At 46.0% G+C, this 27060-nt stretch overlaps 1 protein-coding gene across 17 annotated transcripts in view; it reads left to right on the top strand.

The window, feature by feature from the left end:
* The window catches only part of SECISBP2 (SECIS binding protein 2), a 32587-nt gene extending 11694 nt beyond the window's left edge, over window positions 1-20893 (top strand). For 2 of the 17 annotated variants that reach the window (XM_070400909.1, XM_070400910.1), the window contains exons 6-17: window positions 1048-1129; window positions 2654-2862; window positions 4934-5056; window positions 6248-6343; window positions 7575-7704; window positions 10396-10562; window positions 11446-11581; window positions 12910-13105; window positions 14145-14365; window positions 19063-19217; window positions 19484-19637; window positions 20059-20893. In XM_070400909.1, coding sequence (XP_070257010.1) covers window positions 1048-1129; window positions 2654-2862; window positions 4934-5056; window positions 6248-6343; window positions 7575-7704; window positions 10396-10562; window positions 11446-11581; window positions 12910-13105; window positions 14145-14365; window positions 19063-19217; window positions 19484-19637; window positions 20059-20162 — 1773 coding nt within the window. In that variant the 3' untranslated portion in view covers window positions 20163-20893. The other 15 variants (XM_070400912.1, XM_070400923.1, XM_070400913.1 and 12 more) reach the window with 10 other exon arrangements.
* The last annotated feature ends 6167 nt before the right edge of the window (window positions 20894-27060 follow it).

Consider the following 27060-nt stretch of genomic DNA (forward strand, 5'->3'; position numbering starts at 1 on the left):
CAATTATTTTATTTTTTATTATTGGATTTAGGTATGAAATGGCAAAATGGTTAAGTTTATAAAGTGTATCAGCTTTAGAATTTATTTTCAAACTATTCAAATTTGAATTTATCAGTTTCCTCTTACCTTCAATTCTGTCAGTCACTTTGAGATGTCTCTTAATATACTCACCGCCTCCCCCACCCCAGTGTTTTTTGGACCTCATGTTCCGTTTGTGGCAGATTTCTGTCTTTATAAAAGTGGGCACCTATTACAAGCATATATTTGTTATCTTTGTGGATGTTTGGAGGGACTTTGGAACTTTGGTGTGTAGGCTCGGTACATGATGCTTTAGCATTCCTGTGGGGGCACTCGGGTTTTAAGAATGGTATTGGCACGTCTGCACTGATGCAAAAGTTGTCTGTGATATGTGGAACTTTTAAAGGTTGCTTAAGATGTGTGATGTGATCCCATTATTAGGATCTCTATAAAAATTATCTCCTAGACCAGTGGTTCTCAACCTTCCTAATGCCACAACCCTTTAATACAGTTCCTCATGTTGTGGTGCCCCCAACCATAAAATTATTTTCATTGCTACTTCATAACTCTAATTTTGCTACTGTTATGAATCGCAGTGTAAATATCTGATATACAGGATGTATTTTCATTGTTACAAATTGAACATAATTAAAGCATAGTGATTAATCACAAAAACAATATGTAATTACATATGTGTTTTCTGATGATCTTAGGTGACCCCTGTGAAAGGGTCATTCGACCCCCAAAGAGGTCTCGACCCATAGGTTGAGAACCGCTGCCCTAGACCAAGAAGTAGAGAGATGCTAGCTAAGCTGTGGGTGGTTTTCTGCTAGAGAGAGAATTGGCAGAAGGAAACAATTTAACTTTTCACTTTACATATTTAGGTATTTGGAATTTTTAATTAGCACATATTTTAAAGATTTTAAGAATGGCAAGGAAGCTGTATTTAAAAATTAAATGATTACTTTCCCATTTGAAATAGTAAGAAAATAACTGGTTTGCTTTTTAAATAACTGGTTTGCTCTTTAGGGTGAAATAGTGGTGAAAAATAATAAGCCGACTGACTCTGTAACTGATAATGCTGCTACCAATTCCTCTCCATGTGCAGGAGGTAAGAGTGGCTACCAAATACCATTTTCAAAAATCAGCTGTCTGTTTTTAAGTTCATTTTTAGTCTAGTGCACCTTTTGTCTTAAAGCCTTCTTTAAGGCAGGTGAAAGGTTGTTGATAAACTGACAATATTTTTGGAAGATTGAAGTAGATGAGATCTCCATGTATGTGTAAGGAGTGTAGGATAGCAAAGAATTCTAAATGAAATGTTTACTCAGTTCAGTGAAAAAATTTATCAACTCAAAAATGGTAGCTTCGTTAAGTGTTACCTGTACCAGAGGTTCTCATGGTGTTTGGTCTCAGGAACCCTTAATACCCTTTACACAGCCCCACAGACCAGCGGTCGCCAACCGGTAGTCCACCGACCACTGGTGGCCCGTGAGGTCTGAAAGGTTGGTGACCGCTGGTTTAGACAACTGTCAGTATTTGCAATATTTGAAGTTAAACAGAGAAATTTCAAAAATACTTACTAATTCACTTAAAAGTAGCATAGCATTTTTATGAAAAATAACTGTTTTCCACAAAAGTAAGGCAATAAGGAGAGCAGACTTTTTTCTTTTTTTTTGCAACTCTTCAGTGGCTGGCTCTGTAGATCTGCCTTGCCATTTGGCTTTTTCACTGTCCTGCCTTTGCAATCTTTGTAAAAGAGAGGCGGGGAGGAGAAGAAAGGCAGAGAGAGACGCAGGTAACACATTCCTACTGTCAGGAAAGCAGTTTTGACTTCAAGGGTCCTGGGAGCCTGAGGCCACACTTGGAGAGCTGCCAGTATGTCCTGTCCTGGCTAAGAAGTAATATTCAGAGAGCATTCAATAGAGTCTGCTCTTGAAATCTTTATAAGTAGCTTTTCCTAATAGAAGACATTTTCACAAAATTATTCCTGATTTACCCACAGGTATGTTGTCTTTTGCATTCGTATGTTTGGTACAAAGATCTTCACTTACAAACTTCTCTAAGGGTGTGTAGCTCTGTGGTGACAGGAACAGTCTGTCTTATCGTCTGGGGTAGCCACAGGCTGCTGACATGTCTTGCCCATGTCCTGATAGCTGTCCTTTTGTTTTGTCTGTATATAGAGTTTCATGGGCACCTAAGGAGTAGTGTGGCTGTGCTTATGCCTCTGCTCTAAAAAGAAATAAATTTCCAGTTATTGTGATAGCTGAAGTCTAGTGACCTTTGACTTCTGCTGTTAAAGATACACATCAAGGTTAGTAGGGCGAATATTTGATCTTTAGCTCGTTAATTCCGTGTGTTTGCCACGTGGACGTAATTGAGGATTGCTGTTTTTTAACTGAACAACCCCAAGTGAAAACCAGTTTCTAGGAAGATCGGTTAACCTAACAAGTAAATTCAGCATGCATGTTCCTAGGAAAACACGTTTAGTGAATATCGTCCTTCCCAAGAGAATGTTTTGAACAGCCTAAATTTAATTATGCCTGAGTAATTCTCTCACGTGATGCATGTTTGGAATCTCTAAGGAGTTTGTGTTTGCTGTTGAGACTGTTCCCCAATTGTGGTTATCTCTGAGCAGAGTTATCCTGGACGCCAATGGGTTATGTTGTCCGTCAGACGTTACCTACAGAGTCATCATCAGCCCCTAGAATTGTTACTTCTGTGATAAACCTAAAGACGGTTGTTTCATCAGCAGATCCTAAAAATGGTAGCAAATCATCTTCTCAAGTTTTATCTTCGGATCCTTCCTACAACAAAGAGAAACCCATTGTCCACTCAACTAAAAAGGTATGCATCCATTCAGATAATGTGGGTCTCCTGTACCGCTGGCTGGACTTCTATTTGTTTCTCAAATCCTGACTGACAGTGTTTCATTCTGTACTGCGGGTGTCACCTGAGTTGGTTGCTTGAACCTTGAAAAAAAGAATAGGTCCTCAGCAAGGAATACAAGTGGCAGCTTTGCATGAGTGAGGAGGCACACTCCAGGCCATGGGCTAACATAGCTGTGCCCCATTCTGAGTTCTTTCGAGGAGAGAAGCTGGCAGAAATGTATGCTCTGGTGCTGCATTCTTTCTCCCAGTCTCTGTTTATTGAGTTTAAATCAATTTCCTTTTACCTGCCAGGGGACTGAGAGCACAGTAATTCAAGTCCATGTTTTTACATTCACTTGGTATATGTTACTGATTCTTGGTTGATTCCAGCTTACATACTGTAAGGTAGCATTTTAGAATCCATTTTTTCATTTTAGTTCTAATCAGTTTAAGTTGTCATTTTTATTGATCCCTAGATTTGTATCTTGAAGAGCCTTTTTCATTAGTCTCGATTTTGTTCCTGATTTTCAGTGTACTGATAGATTCCTGTAGGTGGATGTTGGTTGCATTTCTTTAGTGTGGGGGTTCCCAGTGTTGGGGTGTGAGGCTACTTTTTGATGTCCAAAGTGTCACAAACATCCTGCCCAAGTGGGCGCTGGGCACTGGTGCCTGGTTGATTGAGGAAATGTGTGCAGGCGACAGTGAGAGGGAGACAGGCCTGTGTGCGCTCATGTGCGAACAGGTGCAGGTCAGACCCCTCTGATACACCGCTAGCTCCCAGGCCCCGCCGACCCCTGGGCACTGGCTGCTCAGGCCCCTCGCTGCAGCCGCCAAGTTCCGTCCAAAGTGGTTTTCCGGATAGTTAGCAGATTTTTTAATTTCTAAGAATCGTTTTTAAAAGGTCATAAGAGGACGATCCCCTGTAATCTTAGAACCTAGATTGCTTTTCATTATACACAGCAGGGATGATAGGGGTCATAATGGCTTTTTTCTTTAAAACTTCCAGGGTTGTAAGTTTTTATTACCAAAATAACAAATGTAATGCTAAAAGGATCTAGTTATGGAAAAGGTCATCTTTCCTATACCTCTTTGTGCCCCCCAAACCCCCAAGGAAGCCTGCATTTCCAACCTGGTATGTACCCCACCTCAGGTTCCTGAAAACATAAACAAATAGGGTGTTTTTTTTGTTTTTTAACTTTTTTCCCCCTTAACAAAAATATGGTCATTTTATACACATTAAAGTTGCCCTATCCACTTTACAAAACATCATAGACAGCCCCCCCACCCCCACCCCAGGTCAGTAGATAAACACTCTTTAATGGCCACTGAGGCTTTTAGCTGTGAAGGATAAGTTCCCATTGAGGATAAAACAGGATCCCTAAAAACCTTGAGAACCCCGTTTGGATGCAGAGGGACAGTGCTGTGCAGACAGGTGCAGAAGCTGTCAAGTAGCAAGGAGGGTGGAGAAGGAGAGGCCAGATAGAGGAGGGAGACTGGAGCTGAAATGGGGGTGCAGTCTTAGCCTCAACCCATGTGAGTGATAGTGCGAAAGCCCTGAGGCCACAGTGTGGGGGACTGGGACTGGGAAAGGCCAGCCTGAGGCGAGGGTGGGATGCTAACGTCACATTCAGGATGTCTGGGATGGGCCAGGCGTTCTGATTTGAAGGCTGTACAGGTGACTGTCATGTGCAGTCAGGTGTAGGAACCCCTGGGCCCTGGTGATGGAGATGGCACACCTGGATCTGTGAAGGGACTTCAAGTCGGAATTAGTAAAATTATTAACCTGTTCTCCATGGGCTGAAAACTGGGTTCTGTCTAAATCTACCAGTTTCAAAATATTGAACACAACTATTTTCACAGATTTTTTTTTCTTCCGAATTATTCTCCAGAATGCTAGCTCTTTGGAAAATAGAGAATGAAGAGGCAAACTATGAATAAAATTGCCATGTGATTATACAAGTTGATAACTTAATTTTGCTCTAATACATGGAATTAAACATTTAATTGAATGTCCTAAAAAAAAACCATGATTTTGTTGTTGTTTCTAGTGCAAAGCATCACAAGGTGGTGATTCTGAGCGAAATGAAGCCTCAAGAAGGAATAAGAAAAAGAAAGAAAAGTTTAAATCAAAATATGAAGTCCACACAGCACAAGAGCCACCACGGATTGAAGTACATATTTATTTCCCCCTTGTGTGATATATGGGTCCGTCTTAATAGAAATGTGGGTTCACTGGTTTCCTAAGTGAAAATCTTCAACATTTTCTTTAATAATAGCCCACCTAGTGCTGAAGAAAAGAGCCATTATCCATTTTCTTCACATCTTCATTTTGGCCAGTGAAGAAAGCCTCATAGCAGGCACTCAATGAACATTGGGGTCTAGAGACAAAACTCTTATATTGAAATTCAATAGTTTATACACCATAGTACTAATATTTGTCTCTCATAAATATCTTCTTTACATGTTTTTTTCTTCACTTTGGCATGCTGGCTTTTGCAGGGCCTCCTTTTCTATCCAGAAATCTTATTATAATGTGCTTCACTAGAGAGAGAAATTTAAAATACCAGGGAGCCATCATGGGCCCTGGTCACAAGAATGTCATGGACTTGCAAAAGCACTCTTTAAATTGTTGTCCTTGTGGTACTCCAAGAATGTCCCTGTCCTCCAGGCGTCCTGGGCTCGAACCCTATTTCTCCCGGGTCTGCGCTAGTAGACTCAGCAGCGTGGCTCCTGGGCCTGCAGGAGGTCAGCGGGGCTTTCCCTCAACCTGGGGGCTCCCAAGGCTCTTGGAACATTCCCTTGAGAATGGTGGGTTGTGTTTGAAGAACTATGATCATGGCATAGCATTATGGTTTGGCCAATAAATATTTCATATTTCTGCTCTTCTCACATAACTTCTCCAAGGCACCTAAAATGTTGACAGAGCACACAAGACATTTTAAAGGATGTAAATGTGGTTTAGAGGCCTGTTGCCCCCCCCCTCTCTCTATTTTCCAGCCTGGGTTCAGCAACATGACAGGACACTGACATTCCCTGAGTCTGGATTGATGCAAAATGCGAAGGGTAATTGAAGGGTGGCTGCTGAACACTCTCATGCCATGGTCATTAGGGGCAGTCTGTGGACTCCTTGGGGTCCCCACTCTTGCTCTGTGGAGCAGGAGATTAGAACTATGGTCTTTAAATTGGTTCTATGTAAAATTAAGCTGAAGCCCTTATGATACAGTTTTTGGCCTGTTTTGTATCAACCTTTGAGCCCTTCCGTGGGAACTTACCATAGAATATGTGAGCAAGGAGAAGGCTTCACTTGGGCATACTTGGGTCTCACGATTCATGAAGCGCTAAAGGGTGTGTGGTTTACTTAGGATACTGAAGAGTTTCCCATTCTGGCAGTTGCATCTGAAAGAAGAGACAGAGACAGAGTAGAGTCACGGAAATGTCAATCTAAGCAGCAGCCACAGGTAAATTTTAGATCGAAACCCACAATTGCTTTAGGCTTAACTTTTCTTGCTAAACTGACTCTTAAGACAAAACTGCTTTCCAGACTTCTTTGTGGAGACCGGTTTTGTTTTTATTTCTTCCTTCATTGGAGGCATTCGGTATGTTGAAGCAGAACTGCTTTTCAGCTAAAACACTGTCACTTTTGTAATAAGACTGTTGGTAATTACCACTGCTATATCAGAAAGGAGGCAAACACGTACTGCCTATGGGACTCTGATTTTCTTTAAAACTGGTGGTTCCCTGTATTCAGGGACCAAGAATTCCTTTGTGAGGCAGTAGTGTCCGACAGAAGGAAAACAACCGAGCCATCCGGTTTCGCTCTAAGTAGTCAGACAGCGGGAGAGCTGCTGCTCCTTGTCCCCGCCCGGTGGGTTCAGGAATGAACTTAAGGCTCATGATCTAAATGGGGAACTTCTGTGCTTTGGGCAGGTTCATTGTCATTTTGCCTTTCAAATCGAGGTAATGTTTCACATTTGTGGAAGGAAGAATTCTGCACCCTTGTGTGAATTAACTTTGCATGACCATGTTATGATGTACCCACCTGTACTGCACCGAGTGCTGGCACTGTGACGTGAGCCCTTAGCCAGTGGGTGTGGTGTCAGAGAAGAAATCAGTGGGCAGGAGAGCAGGAGTGACGGTGCTAAAGCACGTGCCACAACCTGCCTGCACAGCTTTCATTACTGTCTCAAACCCAGAGCCCAACTGTGTCAGAAGTCACATTTGCTGAGAGTACCTCCAACTTTGTGTCTAAACGTGGCTCTCACCTGCTGGTGTGATGGGACTTGGGTAAATCTGTTTCATGGCAGCTGATTGGCTCACTTGGGCAATTGAAGAATGAATGGAGCTAACAAGGCACACATACTGACCAATTAGCCTCACATACAGCAAACTGTTACAGCCAAAGACTTCATACAGGGGTTGGTTTCTTGTCTGTAGATGTACACTGATACCGGGGAGATGTAGACATAATTGTAGGTGGTTTAATGTAACCCAGTGTTAAGAGAAGAGAGGGAGGAAATAACCCCGGTGGAATGTGGGGATTGCTTGGGTTTTTCTCTTTATTTAAGATTTTTACAGTCTCTAAATCTATTTCATTTTATCTTTAATTATATGATTTTTTGTCATAAGATGAAAAGCACAGCTTGTAAAATGTATTGTTATAAATAAACTTATAATTTTTGAACTTTTTAGAATAATTTTAAAAGTGGAAAGAAGAGTCAAACTCCAGTACAGTTGGATTTGGGGGGAATGCTGACAGCACTGGAAAAGAAGCAGCACTCCCAGAATGCAAAGCAGTCCTCCAAACCAGTGGTGTTTTCAGGTAAAAGGGCCTTTTAATCTCAAACAATTGCAAGTTGTTTTTCAGATAGACTGTTTTGTGACTTTTCTTCTGTAATCAAAAGTCATTTATAAACAAAACAGTATGGTACTGGAATAAGGATAGACAGACCATTGGAACAGAAATGGTAGTCCAGAAGTAAACTCACATATGCATGGCCGGTGGATTGTTGACAGGGGTGCTGAGTTCATTAAAAGAACAAAGAACATTTGTTCTTTTCCACATGTTAAAGAATAGAGTTGGACCCTCACATAAACAGAAATGAACTCAAAATGGACCAATGACCTAATTATGAGAGCTAAAATTGTAACACTCTGAGAAGAAAACAGGTAAATTTCCATGCTCTTGAATTAGGCATTGGATTTTTAGTTCAGACACCAAAAGGACGGGCAGCAAAAGTATTAAAAATAGGTTAATTGGATTTCATCAAAATTAAAAACATCTGTGTACCAAAGGACATTATCAAGAAAGTGAAAAGACAACTTATAGAATGGGAGAAAAGATTTGAAAATCTTATCTGATAAGCATTTGATCTCTAATATATAAGAGCTACAACTCAGTAACAAACTCAAAAAATGGGCTAAAACACTTAAAAAGACATTTCTCCACAAGAAGATATACAAATGGCCAGTAGCACATGAACAGATATTTATCATCATCAGTCATTAGAGAAATGCAAGTCAAAACCTCAGTGAGGTAGTTCTTCATACCACCTCTGCGGCCATAAGCAGAACCACAAAAGTGACCCGTGCTGGTGAGGTGTGGAGGGCTCGGAGCCCTGTTAAACTGCTGTGGGAATGTAAAATGATGCAGCTACTTTTGAAAACAGTCTGGTGGTTCTTCAGAATGGGGAATAGAGTTGCCATTGACAGAGCAATTCCACTCCGCTGTGTTTATCCAAAATAATTAAAAACAGATACAGACATTTGAACACCAGTATTCATAGCAGTATTAGTTATAATAGCCAAATGGTAGAAACACCCCAAATATATATCAACAGATGAATGGATAAACAAAATGTGGACATTCTGACATATGCTACAACGTGGATAAACTTGAAAACATGTTAAGTGAAATATGCCAGTCACAAAAGGAAAAATATTGTATGATTCCACTACATTAATTTTCTACATATAACATATAACATAAAATTCATAGAAAGTAGAGTATAGGTTATCAGGAGTTGAGGGAAGGGGGAATGGGGAGTTCCTGTTTAAGGGGGACAGATTTTCAGTTTGGGACATGAAAAAGTTATGGAGATGGGTAGTGGTGATGGTTGCACAACATTGTGAACGTAATTGATGCCACTGAATTGTGCACTTAAAAACTGTCAAAATAGTAGATTTTATGTTATATGTATTTTACCATAACCATTGAAAAAATTAAGTACGATTTTAAGAAATAGATATGGTGGTATTGTGTACCTGAAAATCTCATGATACATAAGTGCCCTGGACAGCTTTAAATGAAGCTGAATCTGGCAGAAATGAATTACCTGCCTGTCCCTGGGTCGCACCTCATAACAGTGTCGGCTCAGTTCTGATAACACCATTCTCGCCTCTGAAAAGCCTCAGAGAGCCAAGATGTTAAAATTGGCAATACATCAACAAAAGAAGATGCACATTTGCCACTATAGTCTTTTAAGTATGTTTCCTCCTTCTGAGGTAGTTTATTAAATTTATTTTTAAAAGAAAAATGTAGGCACCTAAGGAAATAATTAAGCTTTTTATCCTGAAGTATTTTTATAATTAAAAAAATTTTTTTATTGTTTAAAGTATTACATATGTCTCCTTCCCCAATCGACCCACCACCCCCACCCCTCAGGACAGTCCCCCACTGCCCCAGTGTCCGTGTCATTGGTCATGCTAATTTGCATGCATACAAGTCCTTTGGTTGATCTCTTACTTGCCTTCCCTCTGAGGTTGTACAGTCTGTTCAGTGTTTGTCTCTGGTTCTGTTTTTGTTCATCAGTTTATGTTGTTCATTATATCCCACATATGAGTGAGATCATGCAATACTTATCTTTCTCTGACTGGCTTATTTTGCTTAGCATAATGCTCTCCAGCTCCATCCATGCTGTTGCAAATGGTAAAAGTTCCATTGATTTTTTTAGAGAGTGGAGGGGAGTGAGGAGGGAGGGGAAGGCGAGATAGAGGGAGAGAGACATCGATTGGTTGCCTCCTGCATGCACCCTGACTGAGGCTGGGGATCGAGCCTGCAACTGAAGGACATGCCCTTGATTCTTAGGTCCATGGGCCAACCCTTGGACCTAACCACTAAGCAACCCAGCCGAGGCTTGTTATGTATTTTTTGATGATATGGTCAGTCAGGTGTGGCCACAGGAGGAAGCACAGGAGAAGCTCAAGAAAAAGCAAAGCTTATCCTACTCCCAGGTCCTGGAGACAGGAGACAGCATGCAGGGCCACACGGAGAAGACCAGGTGGGCAGGAGGGAAGGGGGGGTTAGGCCAGAGCCTTTATTGGGGCTTCCACTGGGAAGGGCCCTCCGTTAACACTATGGCAAGTCGCATGGCATGGGGTGCAGACAGGAGGGACAGGGCTGGAGGGCTGCAGTGGGCGGTGCAGGGGCCCAGTGGGGGTCCTGAATTCAGGTGGCATTGGGATGGGAGAGCACGCCTGTGTGAGCAGGGTTGGTATCCTCACTGTGTTGCAGTCGGGGCAGTTCCTGTTCTCTCCAAAGAGGCCACGTTAGGGAAGAAGGGCCACCGCTTCAGCCAGGTGAAGACCCCGCACAACCCCTTGGACTCCAGCGCTCCCCTGATGAAGAAGGGGAAGCAGAGGGAGGTCCCCAGACCCAAGAAGCCGACATCATTGAAGAAGGTGAGTGATGAAACCGGGCCCTAGAGCAGCGGTCACCATCCGGTGGTCCGTGAGGTCCGAAAGGTTGGCGACCACTGCCCTAGAGAGCCTGGTGTTCTTCTCCAGCTCTGAGGCTTTAGGTCTTCAGGGTTGAGGTGAAAGTGGCGTCGTGGGGCATGCGAAGTGGGGTGCCGGCGTTTTTTTGGTTTTTGTTTTTTTAATTCTCACCGAGGACATGCCTGGGGGATGAGGGGAGGAGAGAGAGAGAGCGCGCTCTATGTGAGAAAGGTTGCCTTCCTTACTTGCCCCCACCAGGGGAGTGACCGGCAGCCTTGCGGTTATCAATCAGGACAACGCTCCACCAACCGAGCTTCTGGTGCCTCTGCTTCCGGGGTCTCTGTGGCTGGGCGGAGGGAAGCCATTTTTTAAATACTTTGCAGTGACATGGACAGAAAATGAGAAATGGGGAGAGTTACATTCTCCTTATTTACTTGATGCCCTCATCCCACCTCAGGCGAATCTGCTGTTCAGATTCGGTGAATATTGGACACTTCCTGGCAGATTCTCAGTCAGGGCTGTTGCACAGGTTTCTTTATTTAATTCTCCGCAGCCTGAGGTATGTGGTCAGTCTCAGGTGGGGAGCAGGTGTCTTGCCTGAGGCCAGGTGCCTGTCGAGCTGCACCGTTGCATCAGAACCCAGGTTGCACACAACCTGCTCGGTGCACCTGAGCGAGGGGACATGCTGCTCCTGGGCCAACCCCCGGGCCGGGGTGGGGCCATGTTGCCGCTGTGAAGGCATGATGGGCACCTGCCAGTAAGCCGACCTCGGGTGGTTTATTTTGCAAAAGAGCTTATTTGTAAGTACAAGTATTTAGGTGCTTTAATCATTTATTCAATTTTAAAGATTATTTTGAAAGAACGGGAGGAGAGAAAGCAGCAGCGTCTCCAGGAAAATGCCGTGAGCCCCGCTCTGGCCGGTGACGATGTGCAAGATGTAGAGAGTGGTGAGGACCTTGCTCTGGAGCAGGAGGAGCCCGCAGGTACCAGTTCTGTTGGTTGCGCCTTCAGTTGGAGCAACCATGTGCAGCAGACCCCCCCCGGGATTCCGCCAGCCTCCGCCGCTAGCATGCAGAAGTTTTCAGACACCCCGCCAGACAGTGAGAGGCTGTCCCCATGGACAGTGGGGGTCTGTGCGGGCAGGGGATGAGGCCCCAAGTTCGATCTGTGTGGCATTGGATGGTCCTGGCGACTTGAAGTAGCTTTCAGGATTAGCCCCATCAACTGCAAAGCCGTTTTCCCATGAGTGTGCGAGACACAGTGCCATGAAAACAACGTGTTTAGTAACTTTTTATTAAATGACACTCGGAAAAGAGCGCAGACCCTAAGCATATAGCTTGATGACTGCACAGACGAGCACAGCACCAACATCCAGAGCAGAGCAGCCACGCACAGCTCCCCGTGGCCCGGCCCAGGGCCTGCCCAACCACAGCCCCGGTGAGCGTGTGTGCTTCCTTCCCAGGGAGTCGCAGTGGTGTCCCTCTGGCCAGCAGTCTGTGCCCATGGGGCAATTCCCGATTGTCACTGCTGTGCAGCGTCCAGGTGTAGGAGTGTGCCACGGTGCCGTTAGATGCAGTCCCTGTGGCAGTGTGGGGAGGGTGTGCAGAGTGCGGAGCGCTCCTTCCTGCGCCATTTCCCCAGGCGGGTGGCAGGTGGGTCCATTGCCATCCAGCCTTGGAGGCTCCTGCCAGACAGGCTGCCAGGTGCTACCAGTTCCGCCCACTGGGGAGAGGGCATTGCAGGGCATTGCATTTGTTGTGTCTGCCATCCTGGCCGGTGTGGTGTGTGCTCCCAAGTTCCTTCTCTGGTGAGCTGGAGCCTCCCGTGAGCTCTGGAAATGTCTAGAAGGAACATTTGGGGGGCCTGAGCCATTATGGAATCCTGTCTGATGTGTTTAACACACCCGTTGAGATTCTCATAGTTTAGATATTTGAGTTCAGCTCTGATTTAAGGATTATTTGATGAGGGAATAGTCTCAAGCATTTAAGTGCAAAAAATTCAGAACTAAAAACCTGCTTTTTAAATTTCCCGATAGGAACTTCAGGTTAAATTTCAAAATTAAAATATAAATTTGGCCACTGAACTGCACACTTAAAAATGGTTAAAATGTAAATTTTATAAATATTTTGCCACAATAAAAATAAGTTGGGGTCAGAAAGACACCTGCAGGAAGAACCGAAAGTTGCCGAGTTCTTCCTTTTCCCCCCAGCCATTCCCATCTCTGCTGCCAGCCGAGGTGCTCAGCAGCCCTGTTTGCGTTCGACGGGTGTGGGGTGCCTCTGGCTGCCCTGGTGACACTGCCTGGCCCCAGCCCCACAGGTGCTGTGCTGTGACTTGCTTTTCTGTGACGCTCCGGGGGGAGCAGAAGCATCCATGTGCTCCTCTCCTGCGGGAGAGAGCCAGTCAGAAGAGCCGCTGGGAGCTGAGATCCATAAGGAGGCAGCGACCTGCTCCCTGGCTCCCGAAGGTGCCAGCTGCCCCAAGATCCACAGCCGGAGGTTCAGGGAGTGAGTAAGCGCGTGGGGCCGGGGTGGGCTGTGCTTGCTCTGGCCTTGGGCAGGGGTTCTCCCCTCCTGACATGCTCAAACTGGAAGCTGAGGGCTGCTGAACCTGCCTCTACAAGGGCTCTCGTCCTCCTGATGTGATGGCAGGGGTGCCCGTAAATCCAGGTTTTCTGTTGGGGCGATGGTTAGTGAGTGACCGTGCATGACATTTGGGTTTCCTTTTTTTTTTTTTTTTTTTTAATTTTTATTGATTTCAGAGAGGAAGGAAGAGGGAGAGAGAGATAAAAAAATCAATGATGAGAGAGAATCATTGATTGGCTGCCTCCTGCACGTCCCCCCTCCCCCCACTGGGAATCGAGCCCGCAACCCAGGCATGTGCCCCCGACCGGAATCGAACCTGGGACCCTTCAATCTGCAGGCCGACACTCTATCCATCGAGCCAAACTGGCTAGGGCTTGGGTTTCCTTTTTAAAAAAAGGATATATTTTTATTTATTTTAGAGAGGAAGGGAGAGGGAGAGAGAGAAACATCAATGATGAAAGAGAATCATTGACCAGCTGCCTCTAGCACACCCCTCACTGGGGATCGATCCCACAATCCAGGCATGTGCCCTGACCAGGAATCGAACCATGACCTCCTGGTTCCTGGGATGATGTTCAACCACTGAGCGACACTGTCTGGGATTGGATTCCCTTTTATGGTTTCATTTCTCTGCAAAATTTTTTAGGGAGCTCTGCTCCCCACCCACTCCTTTTCCAGGACAGACTCTCTGGGTGTTTTCAGGAGAGGTGCACAGGGAATGGCCACAGTGAGGGGATGCTTGGCATGCTGTGGGGTGTGTGGGGGGTGGGGGTGGGGGGCACAGAGGTTCTCCCTTGTAGGTGACAGTGGGGGAGGGTGATTCGATGCTTTATTTAAACCCAGTCAGGAACCCGCTTTCAATTAGTACTGCTCGTCTGAGGGACTTGCCCAGGGGCATGCGACGGGCAGCGCTGCAGTGTCACAGCCTCTGCAAGCTGATGGCATGGACCGTTTCTTCCAGTTACTGCAGCCAGGTGCTCAGTAAAGAGGTTGACGCCTGTGTTTCGGAGCTGCTGAAAGAGCTGGTCCGTTTCCAAGACCGTATGTACCAGAAAGATCCCGTCAAGGCCAAGACCAAACGCCGGCTGGTGCTGGGGCTGCGGGAGGTGCTCAAACACCTGAAGCTCCGGAAGCTGAAGTGCGTCATCATCTCTCCCAACTGTGAGAAGATACAGTCGAAAGGTAGGGTGCCTGGCCTGGGCCTGGCCCCACGCCAGTCGGCAGTGAGCGTGGGCCGTGCGGTCGGCCTCCTTTCCTTGTGCTTGGGGCATTTGTTTGCAGGGCTTATTTGCCCACCACGGGCCTTACCCTGCGGCAGCCAGGCCTGCGGTCTTCCTGGCTGGTCTGGCCGCCCTGCAGGCCTCTGGCGACAGGAAAGGTTTGCTCTGGAGCTTGCGGGGCGGGGGGGGGGCGCGGGGGCGGGGCGGGGTGTTGTCTCTGGCCACTCACACCAGTTTGGTGACTGGCTGCCAGGCACCGGGCTCTTGTCTATTTTAAATTTCCTGGTTTGGCCCACTTGCTCATTAAAAGTCTGGATTTGCCGGGCTGGTGTGCTCCATGATTGAGCGTTGACTTATGAACTAAGAGGTCAGGCTCGATCCCCAGTGTGGGGCGTGCTGCGGGAGGCAGCCAATCAGTGATTCTCTCTCAGCATAAAGCTCAGTTCCTCAAGCAGCAGAGGCCCAGTAGGCACTCTGGTCAGATAGGAGCCCTCTCTAAACCCAGCTTTGTTGCGAGCCAGAGTCCAACCACACAAGCCGGTCTTCCTGAGGACAGCAGCAGTGGGCCGCTGCGTTAGCACACCACTCACGTAGCGTTTGTGTCAACCCCAGGGCTGGGGTGGACCAGAGGCAGAGACCCCTAGAGGGAGAGATGACTCAGCGATATTTAGGCGTCAGTCTGCGGTGATGAGTTGTAATTATATCTCAGGAACATACCCGTCACCCCACCTCTGCCCGCCTCCCCTCTTCCCAGCCTGCCTGGAACTGGTGTGTTTCTTGGAAGTTTATGTCCTCAGAGGTTGAGTCCTCATCACCTCTCATGCTCTTCTGGGAGATCTGGAGTAGAGGTGGGGTTTGAAAGTTCCTGCCCGGGCACACCAGGCAGAATGAGTTTCCAATTCCCACCTAGTGGGGGATGTGCACTAGGGAAGTTCCTCTCTCAAAAGGAAATTCAGAAATCATGTACTTGGTTCCGGGGTACGAGGTGCCGGGAACCTTCTCCCTGTCCGGGAAGGGGTCTGTGCAGAGCAAAGAGCACGGTGACTATGCCGTGCAGCTCACTAGTGTGGGTGGGCTCGTCATTTCATTACTTTCTTTTGAGGAGCAAAACCCCCAATTCCCACCAGCTCCTCAGTCAGCCACCACTGCCATATTTGTATGTATCATCAATAGTCCACATGTATGTATGAGCGCTGTGTGTGTGTGTGAGCGCTGTGTGTGTGAGCGCTGTGTGTGTGTGTGTGAGCGCTGTGTGTGTGTGTGTGAGCGCTGTGTGTGTGTGTGTGAGTGCTGTGTGTGTGTGTGTGAGCGCTGTGTGTGTGTGAGCACTGTGTGTGTGTGAGCGCTGTGTATGTGTGTGTGAGTGCTGGTGTGTGTGTGTGTGAGCGCTGTGTGTGTGTATGAGCGCTGTGTGTGTGTGAGCACTGTGTGTGTGTGAGCGCTGTGTATGTGTGTGTGAGTGCTGTGTGTGTGTGTGTGTGAGCGCTGTGTGTGTGTATGAGCGCTGTGTGTGTGTGAGACAGACAGAGAGATGTGGCCTCCTGCAGAGGGCACACTGGTGTGCAGACTTCACACCTGTCGGTCAGTGCCCATCTCCGTAGGTTCCAGCTGGAGAATGGAAGGGCATGGGCATGTGTCACAGTGGCCCCACCGGCTCGGCCTGCCCTTCCTGGCCCCCCGCCCTCGGGGGAGGTCGTGCATCCTCACTTGGTTAAGAGCAGGGCACTTTCTGTGAACTGCTGTTCATATTCTTTTGGGAAGTTGATCTGTGTTGCATAGATAGTACCTTTTTGTGTAACAAGAAAGTTGGCCCTTTGGTTGAGAGTGGTATATGTTTTTCTGGTTTGTCAGTAGCCTGTTTTCTCTCCACCTTTTTCTGACCATGCAGGCAGTATGTTTGTGTGTCAGTAGTTTTTATTCCTACGTTTTTATCACATCGAGATTTTATGTCAGTCCTCAACCTTCGCCTCCAAGGTAATGAACATGTTTTACATTCTGTTTCTCCCTGTTCTCCATGTTTCATTTGGTCTGTGTAGCATGTATTTCAGTCTCAGACAGCTCTTCCCAGGGGCTGACCAGTGGTCCCTTCTGCACGGCTCACCCTGCGTCTTCAGGCCATTTCTGGGCCCTCTTCTGCCTCTGCTCCCGTGCTCACGCTCCTGTAGCCGCAGAGCATGCTTTCAGTGCCTGGGATGCTTTTTCAAAACGTATTTCCTTTTTCAAAATGCTCTTTTTACTTGCGTATTTTTTTCATATTTTTTATTCTTAAAAAATCCTATTTGTAGTAAGTCATGGTGTTTCAGAGCTTTAGGCCAATGTACCAGGTGTATCTGTTAATAATGTGGTTTTTTTTTTCACTAGATGGAGTTACACATATGTTGATATATATATGCGATTTGATATGTATGCTATTTTGCGATATTGACAACAAGCTTTAGAACTTCATATGTCAAATTCGCTGAAGGTGTTAACATCATAGATATTTTTACGCTTAAAATGTTGATTTTCGTGCCAAAAAAAAGAGCATTTGTGGGAAGTTTTAATTCATTATTTTGAAGAAAAGTGCTGCTGAATACTTCGGGAAGCTTATGGTGAACAGGCTCCAGCTCAAGATACTTGTGAACGCTGGTTTAAACCCTTTAAAAGTGATGATTTCGATATGAAAGACAAAGAACGTCCAGGTCAACCGAAAAAGTTTGAAGACCAACAATTACAAGCATTATTGGATGAAGATGCATGTCAAACTCAAAACAAACTTGCAGAAAGATTAAACGTTGCTCAGCAAATAATTTCCGATCATTTACAAGCAACGGGAAAGATTTTAAAAGAAGGAAAGTGGGTGCCACATTAACTGAATGAAAGACAAATGGAAAACGGAAAAGTCATCAGTAAAATGTTGCTTCAGTGGCACAAAAGAAAGTCTTTTTTGCATCGAATTGTGACTGGCAATGAAAAGTGGATTTATTTTGAGAACCTCAAACGTACAAAATCATGGGTTGATCCAGGTCAACCATCAACATCAACTGCAAGGCCAGATCACTTCGGAAAGAAGACAGTGCTCTGCGTTTGGTGGATCAGGAAGGTGTGGTGTATTATGAGCTTCTAAAACCAGGTGAAACCATTAATACTGATAGCTACCAACAAGAAATAATCAATTTAAACCACACTTTGATCGTGAAATGACCAGAATGGGCCAGAAGACACGGCAAAGTAATTTTGCTTCATGATAACACACCATCATACACTTTAAAACCAGTTAAAGACACATTAAAAGATCTTGCCTGGGAAGTATTAACCCACCCGCCATATTCACCAGACCTTGCTCCTTCAAATTACCACTTGTTCCGATCGATGGCACACGCACTTTCTGAGCAGCACTTCAAAACGTACGAAGAAGTGGAAAATTGGGTCTTTGAATGGTTTGCCTCAAAACAAGAAAAGTTCTGTTGGGACGGTACCCACAGATTACCTGAAAGATGGGGAAACGTGTAGCTAGCGATGGACATTACAGTAGGTCCTCGGGTTATGCCGGAGATCCTTTCCTACGACTCGACGTAATGCAATTTTCGCCCTAAGTCGGAACCCACCTACATAAGCACCTGTGTCACTCACATGGAGCACATACACAGCAGTAATGAAGTGAAACAGTAAAAGAAATTTAAAAGAAAGATAACAATTCCTGACCTTTACTTGTGGCAAATAAATAGGAAAAAACATAAAGCACATACGTACATACGTCAAAATGACAGAACTTTTTTTATAAATAAATGGAAGATGGTGACATAACCACAAAACGACGTATGTTGAGTCCGACGTAACCCAAGGACTGTCTGTACTTTGAATAAAGCACTTTTGATGTTTCTCTTGAAATTATCATGTTTTCTTTGATCACAAAATCGCATTATTAACCAGTACACCTGGTGGAGTGGGATCACCCTGCCCAGGAGCAGAGATGTCTCGCTTAAAGTTTTCTGTGGTGTTTTTAGCCAGTGGAGGTTGCTCTGTGGGTCTGCCAATGCGTCGGTTCCTGCCTGTGCTCACCTTTGGCTGCTGTCCGGAGTGGAGTCGTTTCTCTACTGTGCGTCCTGGCTGGCTACGGTGTGCAGCCCGCACAGGCTCCGTGCTCTGGGTGGTGGTAACCCCTGCCAGGTTTCCGGCTTGGCAGGCACACCCTGCACAGAGCTCCTCACCTTCTGCTGAAGCTCGCAATGCCTCTCCCCGCGCGGCCTGTGCAGCGGCCCTGGCTAGTACCTCACAGGCGCCAGGCCCATGTGTGCTCAGGTTGGAGGGGAGGTGATGTGGGATAGGTGCCCAGGGACCTCTCTGCTGCTGACTCCCCTCGGAGCGGGCCGTTGCCTCCCCTCTTGTGTGTTTGTGAGGTTACAGCAGCTCCCACGGGAGGCAGGCAGAGTGGTGGCCCAGCCTTGCTGAGTGCTCAGTGATGTTTGCTAAGACTATGAGGTGTCACGCAGCTGTTGACTCAGCATAGACCCATCCATTCCACGAAGGAGTTGTCTTTGGAGAGTGATTTCTTCCCTGTGGCTGGCGAGTCAGAGGGAGCTGGCCGTGTTGCAGTGTGTAACAAAAGCTCTTGCGACCAGTGTCCCCACCAGCCCATGTGACACCTCTCCTGTCATTCCCGTGCCCTCCCTCGGACAGGTGGATTGGATGACACCCTGCACACCATCATCGATTACGCCTGTGAACAGAACATTCCCTTTGTGTTCGCTCTCAACCGCAAGGCTCTGGGGCGCAGTTTGAACAAAGCTGTTCCTGTCAGTGTGGTGGGCATCTTCAGCTACGACGGGGCCCAGGTGAGCGGGAACAGGCTGCGCCTGGGGGGAGGCGGACACGGCGTGCTCCCAGACAGCCCAGCGGCCCCTCAGCCTCAGTGGCCTTTGTTTCCTTAAGAGAATGGACGGAATGTGATTCCAAGTTCCGCTCTGGGCTCACTGCTGCCACACAAGTGCCTCAGGCGCCCTGTTCTCTCGGGGTGGCACCCTTCTCTGTGGAGGGTTTGCAGGAGACCCATTTTTTTCTGTGGTCAGGGGCATCATCTGTGCCCTCACTTCTGTCCAAGGACCAGTTCCACAAGATGGTTGAGCTGACAATGGCAGCGCGGGAGGCGTACAAGACGATGCTCGAGACCACGCGTCAGGAGCCTGCACAGGGCCCCAGAGGCTCCGCAGAAGGCGGCCCCCCAGCTTCTCCCACGACAGAAGAGCCACACTACAGTGAGTGCTGGGGAGGGTCTGTGTCTGGGCCAAGTGTCCTTCGAGTCTTCCTGGACTTTGATTAAAAAGTCCCGGTGCTGGGCACCGGCTGAGGAAGGCCCGGTTAAGTCTGGCCATTGTCTGAGAGGTGTTCTCAGACCCGAATTTGCAAGGACTTGTCAATGAGTGTCTCAAACAGACCTCTGGTCAGACAGCCCCTGGACAAGGTGGCTGCAAGGATAGCTGTACCCTCGGCAGGAGGTGGTCAGGGTCAGCCAGCACCCAGGCTGATGGCTGCTGCTCACTGGGGCGGGGTGCGTGGGAGATGGGGTGGAGCCCATGCTGGCCTGTGCCGGGGACACCCGCTGAGCAGCATGCTCTCTAGTGGAGACTTTCCCAACTGTCCCTGCTGTTCTTCAGCTGTGCCACTCTCTCCTTCCAGTTGAAATCTGGAGAAAACATCTGGAAGCGTACAGTCAGTGTGCCCTGGAGCTAGAAGAATCGCTAGAGGCTTCAACCTCTCAGATGATGAACTTGAATTTATAAGAAGGGTTCTTTTGTGTGTTTGTATTTGGGGTAAGGAGGGGAGGTTTGAACAACGTTGTGGCCCTCTTCTTAGCTTTTCACTGGCCTAATGTATTTGTAACGCTGTTTAATTGGGACGTTGGCAGCGTAGAGGGCATGGGAAGCAGCCTTTGTGGCACCAAGGCTGCAGGTCCCGTGGCGGGCATCGGGGCTTGCTGATGGAGCCTTTCTGGAAGCCCTCTGAGCACTGTGAATCCGGAAGACCCTGGGGAAGGTGCCGAGCCCTCTGCTGCTCCAGAGCGGATTGCTGAGCCAGGTCGTTCGTCTGTGGAAACGGGAGCAGTGTGGCTGCTGTCCTTCCAGTCATGGTGAGGGCCCGGCCCTGCCCCTGCGGGGAGCCAGTGTCAGAGCAGGAGGCAGGGAGGGTCCTTCTCGGGACGTGGCCTTTCAGTGGGAAGATCTGGGGAGACCTGGAGGGTTTGCTAAAATGAGCCTCAAGAAAAATCGGTTTTCTAACCTGTGACCTTTGACATGAATTATTTCTAATTTTAGTTGTTATTTTTCAGAGAAACAATGTATATAGAAATGCCTAGATTTCAGTTTTGATAATCTACAAATCTTTCTTTTGTAAATGAACATGTTCTGAATGTGGTTTCTGTCTCAGAGGCCAGGAGGCAAAAAGTTTACTTTCCTATTTTCCTGTAAGTAAGAGGGCTTATTTATTTTCAATAAAGAGTGATTATTTAATTTCCCTGGAGACTGGTCATTTGGTTTATCCTTGGTCTCTTTCTTATTAGTTCTTCCTTTGTCTTGACCTGTGCCTTTCAGCCTTGGAATGGAAGGTGGGGGCTGAGCAGGGAGAGGCTTGTTATGCCCAGACCTCCTGGCGCTGGAAGTAGCAGCTGCTGAGGTCTCAGATCCTCAGAGACCGGCGTCTCCAGACCCTGCCCCGTCTCTGCTGGCGTGCTTGTCACAGAGGAAATGGCAGGATTGCAGTGTCACTGGTTTGTGCTTGTCAGGCAGGTAGTGTGTGGTGTTGGCTTTGAAAGTACTGTTGGTTGAATTCAGTCTTGCCAGGTACTGTATCTCTGAGAGGTAAGTGTGATGAGCAAACAGAAGTGCAGTAATGAGTCAGAAATGGCACAGCGTGTGGCCAGGGCTGGCAGTGGGACCGCAGGGTGTGTGGAGGAAGCCCTGCCTCTCTGGTCCTCTGTAACACATTATTCCCACTGTGTGCCCTGCCTCTCCAGACACATTCTGAGCTGTTTACATGGGGACGTAGGCTCTGGTTGGCCAGCTCCTAACTGCAAGCCCCAGGTCCTTTTCATGAGTCTCTCTCGGCTGCCATGAGGAGCAGCATCAGGAAGGTCTTTTCTGCTCTCCACATGGCGACAGGTAGCAAGTCAACTGTACTAGGTTTGAAAACAGGAGATTATTTGAGAATAAACGTTCCGAAATTATTTTGGGAGAAAATGAAATAGCCTTTCATCTGCACTAAGCAGCCTAGAATTGTGAAACTGCTGATAAATTAAAAAATAAGACTTCTGGTCAAGATGGCAGAGTAGGTAAACTCTGCGATTGCCTCCTCCCGTGATCAAAATTACAACTAAATTACAGAACTGTCATTACTAACAACCCCTTGAAGACCAGCTGAACGGAAGTCCTCTAACTGAGGCTGTAAGGAAGCACCACATCGAGACTGGTGGTGGGCATGGAGATGGGGACTGGGGAGTTAATCACACTGCCGATTAAGGAACAGGAGGGGTGCCTCTACTGCAGAGGTTCCCTCTGAGGAGCCAGGGCCCGCTCCCACACCAGTGACCCCCGCCCAGAGCGCCAGAGTCAGAAGAGAAGTCCCCATAGTTTCTGGCTGTGAAAACCAGCAGGGCTTCTGTCCATGAAAAAGAGCTGCTAGAGAAGGAGGTGCTGCTCTTAAAGTGCACACGCATAGATAGACTCACTTGCTCACAAACACATCCTCTAAGCACTGGTGCAGGGGCAAGCAGCTTGAAAAGTGCCAGGGATGTATGGGGAGGAAGTAAATGGACATACTTAAGGACCGTGGCTGGAAGGGTGGGGATTGGGAGGTTAGAAATACTGGCAGGTGCTATTCCTTTGTTGAGCTCTCCCACCCAGCTGGCCAGGTATGGGTGGACACCAAATCTGTGCGCTCCACTAACCTGGATCATACTGTTCACCCTTCACTGGTGATTCCCTGAGACCTTGTTCTCCCCAACTGCTTGCCTGGCCCAAGCCTTTTCCAGTGGCTACTCCACAAAAGCAGCTCACCCCAGCTTGTGCTATAGACTTTCCCCCAAATCTGCAAACCTCACAGAGTGCTCTAGTCTTGTGTTGCAGATTTTCTCAAACGTCTGCAAGCCCCACACACGTGGCAGATGCCCTACCGAGACTTGTGTGAGACTCACCCAAAGGCCCACAAACCCTATTTGAGCAGCGGCCGACCTCAGCGTGCACTGTAGCTCCTTGCAAGGGGCCCCAAGCCCAGCACAAGTGGTGACCAATCTCAGCTTATACAGTAACTCCCAATAATTGACCTGAAACCTGGCATAAGTGGTGGCCAACCTGCCTGTAACATATCTCCAACTAAGCAACCAAAAGCCAAGCGGCAGCTGGCCTCATCTCACATCACAGAGCCCACCAAAGAATCTGAAGGTTGGCACAAGTGGCACCTGGCCTTGGTTCTTAGCATAGCTTCTCAAGCACCTCCAAGCCTAAAATAAGTGGGAGTCGATACAAATAACTGTTGCTTATACCAAGCAACCCCCCAAGTCTGGCATAAGTGGTAGCTGACTGCCCTCCCAAGATCCAGACTGTACCAGAGCCCCATCCAACCAGTTCCACAACTGACATGCTGAAAGGCAGCTTTGGCTGGCATCAGAAGCTCCAACACAATGAATCCTCCATGGGGACAGCCCCTGCACAACAGCTGGTCCACTGTAGTCAGCCAGCCTTCACAGCCAGTCTGCGTGAGGGTCAACCCCACCCACTGATGTGCCAGCAGCAGCAGTTAAGGCCCAACCACAACAGGAGGCCCAACACAACCTACAAGAGACACCCCTCGAGCATCCAGCTCAGGTGACCAGGAAGACTGCCACTGAGCCCTACAGAATACATCCATACTACTCTCTCAAGACTGGGAGATGTAGCAGATCTACCTAATGTACAGAAACACAGGAAGTCAAACAAAAGAGTTCAAAACACTGGTTAAAAGAATGCTCCTTGCCCTATGGGAGAATAGATGAATTCTGAGAACCTCAACAAAGAGATAGAAAACATATAAAATGAGATAGAAAACAAAAAAGAACGACTCAGAACTGAAGAATATAATTACTGAAACGAAGAATATACAGTACACTAGATGAAGCAGGGGAAGACAAGGTAGCAGAACACATGCAATTGGACAGCAAAAAGAAAAACCATTTTTATTTACTTTTTAAAATACATTTTATTGATTTTTTTTTTACAGAGTGGAAGGGAGAGGGATAGAGAGTTAGAAACATCAATGAGAGGAGAACATCTATAAGCTGCCTCCTGCACACTCCCTACTGGGGATGTGCCCACAACCAAGGTACATGCCCTTGACCGGAATTGAACCTGGGACCCTTGAGTCTGCAGGCTGACACTCTTATCCACTGAGCCAAACTGGTTAGGGTGAAAAACAATTTTTAAAATGAGGATAGTTTAAGGGAACTCGGATAACATCAGGTGTAACAACATTCACATAATAGAGGTCCCAGAAGGAGAAGAGGGAAAAGGATTGAAATCCTATTTGAAGAAATAATGACTGAAAACTTATCTCACTTGACAAAGAAAACATACAAGTACAGGAAGTACACAGAGTCCCAAAGAAGATGAACCCAAAGAGGCCCATACTAAGACACATGATTAAAATGCCAAAAGTTAGAATCTTAAAAGCAGCAAGGGAAAAGCAACTAGTTATGGACAAGGGAGCTCCCATAAGACAATCAGCTGATTTTCCAACATAGAAATTGAAGGCCAAAAGGAAATGGCACAAAATATTCAAAGTGATGAAAGGTAAAACTTACAACCAAGATTGCTCTATCCAGTAAGGCTATCATTTAGAATAAAAGGAGAGATCAAGAGTTTCCCAGGCAAGAAAGAAACTATAGGTGTTTATCACCACTAAATCAGTATTACAAGAATGTTAAAGGGACTTTAAGTAGAAAAGTAAAGATTAAAAAAAAAGAAAAGAAAATATAGAAAGAAAAAATTTTTACCAACAAAGGCAAACAATAAAAGCAGTGGTAGAAAGGTTAAAGACAAAAGTAGGAAGATCATGTGTACTTACAACAATAGATTCAAGTATACACATGAAAGAGATAAAAGAAAGTGACAAAAACATAAATGTATGTTGGTGAGTAAAAACTAGTGATTTTAGAATGTGTTCAATCTTAAGAGAAAATCAACTTAAATAGACTGCTATAAATACAGCTTGGTATATATACAGTACATGCTAACCAAAAATCTCTAAGAGACATAAAAGAAATAAAAAGAAAGGAATCTAAACATAACACTATAGAACAGCGGTTCTCAACCTGTGGGTCTCAACCCCTTTGGCGGTCGAACGACCCTTTCACAGGGGTCGCCTGAGACCACCCTGCATATCAGATATTTACATTATGATTCATAACAGTAGCAACATTACAGTTATGAAGTAGCAATGAAAATAATTTTATGGTTGGGTCATAACACGAGGAACTGTATTTAAAGGGCCAGAAGGTTGAAAACCACTGAGAAAGTCATCAACATAAAAGAGAAAATAGCAAGAGAATATAAAAGGAATAAAAGAAATATAAAAACAATTAGAAAACAAGTATGAAATGGCAATAACTGCATACCTATTAATAATTACTTTAAATATAAATGGATTAAGTGTTCCAATCAAAAGACAGGGTGATTGAGTCAATCAAACACAAAACAAAAACCAAGACTTGAACAAATGCTGCCTAGAAGAGACCTACTCCAGATAGAAAGACACACAAACTGAAAATAAAGGATGAAAAAAGATATTTAACACAAATGGAAACAAAAGCTGGAGTACCAATACTTATATCAGACAAAATAAACTTTCAAACAGAGGCTATAGTAATCAAAACAGCATGGTACTGGCATAAAAACAGACACACAGATTATTGGGCTAGAATAAGGATCCCAGAAATAAACCCATACCTATATGGTCAATCTATGAAAAAGGAGGCAAGAATATAAAATGGGATAAAGACAGTCTTCAAAAATGGTGCTGGGTAAACTATGCAGTAAAATCCAAAAAATGAAATTCCACCCTTTCTTCCATTTTATACACACAAATAAACTCAATAGATTAGAGACTTAAATATAAGGACTGAAACCACAAAACTCCTAGAAGAAATAGACAATAAACTCTGACATTTGCCTTAGCAAAACTTTTTGGATATTTCTCCTCGGGCAAAGACAACAGAGCAAACATAAACAAATGGGACTACATCAAATTAAAAAGCTTTGCACAGCAAAGGAAACCATCAACAAAGCTAAAAGGCAACCTACTGAATGGGAGAAAATATTTACAAATGATATATCTGATAGAGGATTTATATCCAAAATATATGAAGAACTCATACAGCTCAACATTATAAAAATAATCTGATTTAAAAATGGGCAGAGAGAGGTTAAGGGAGGGAGGAAGGATGGGGGATATTTGCAGTACCCTCAACAATAAAAATAAAATGTATATTAAAAGCCAAAAATAAAAATGCACAGAGGACCTGAGTAGATATTTCCCTAAAGAAAACATACAGATGGCCAATAGACACATGAAATGATGCTAAACATCACTAATCATCAGGGAAATGCAAATCAAAACCTAATGAGATACTACCTCACACCTGTCAGGATGGGTATTATCAATAAACCAACAAACAGCAAGTGTTGTTGAGGTTAAGAAAAGGAACCCCTTGGGATTTGGGGGATTGTAAATTGGTGCAGAAACGTAATGAGCACACTCTACCTATATAAAGTTACCCATATTGATTCAGTAGATGTTAAACCCAACTTGTTACTCTAACCTGATATTTCTCTCAGAACTAGAGCTTGCATGTTAAAAATTTTGTGCTTGGTATACTTTACAGTTCAGTTTCTGTGTGAACCTAAGGAGCAGCCTGACCTTCAAGGCTGTTGCTATTGCTGACTGCCCAGACACAGATGGCCAATTCAAGGATGCTGACCATGAGAATCCATATTGGGAACAGCCAGGACTCTGCCTTCATGTCCACAGCCCCTCCCCCTGCTTTCCCTCTCCCTCCTTATAAACACCCCTGCCTGCACTGAAATCTTAAGATGGATTTTTGAGGATGGGGAAAAGTCTTCCATCTTCTTGAGATGTGGGCACTCAAATAAACCACTTTCCTCTCCATTGTCACCTGCCTCGGGATGTGCTGGCTTTCTTTGCGGCAGGCAGCCGAACCTGGGTTCTTTCGGTTGCAGTGCAGCCACTATGGAGTGTCCTCCAAAAATTAAAAATAGAACTATCCTATGACCCAGCAATTCTACTTCTGGTTATTCAAAGAAAAAACAAACAAACCACTAATTAGAAAAGATATATGCACCCCTATGTTCATTTCAGCATTATTTACAACTTGAGGCCTGGTGCATGAAATTTGTGCATGGGTAGGGTCCCTAGGCCTGGCCGGCAGTCAGGGCTGATTTGTGGGGCAACTGGCAGGATGATTGGGGGGCCCCTGCTGGCACCTGCCCTGGCCAGCCTGGCACTTCCCACTTACCAGCCCCGCCCCCGCTGCTGCCGCTGGCCGCCTCCCTCTGCAGGGCGACCGGCAGGGCAATCAGGGGGGGGCCCTGCTAGCACCTGCCTTGGTTGGCCTGGGGTTTGTGGGCTGGGGGAAGC

The sequence above is a fragment of the Myotis yumanensis genome, unplaced genomic scaffold, assembly GCF_028538775.1.
Source record: "Myotis yumanensis isolate MYYU_CA2020_CCGP unplaced genomic scaffold, mMyoYum1.0.hap1 SCAF_21, whole genome shotgun sequence".
NCBI lineage: Eukaryota > Metazoa > Chordata > Mammalia > Chiroptera > Vespertilionidae > Myotis > Myotis yumanensis.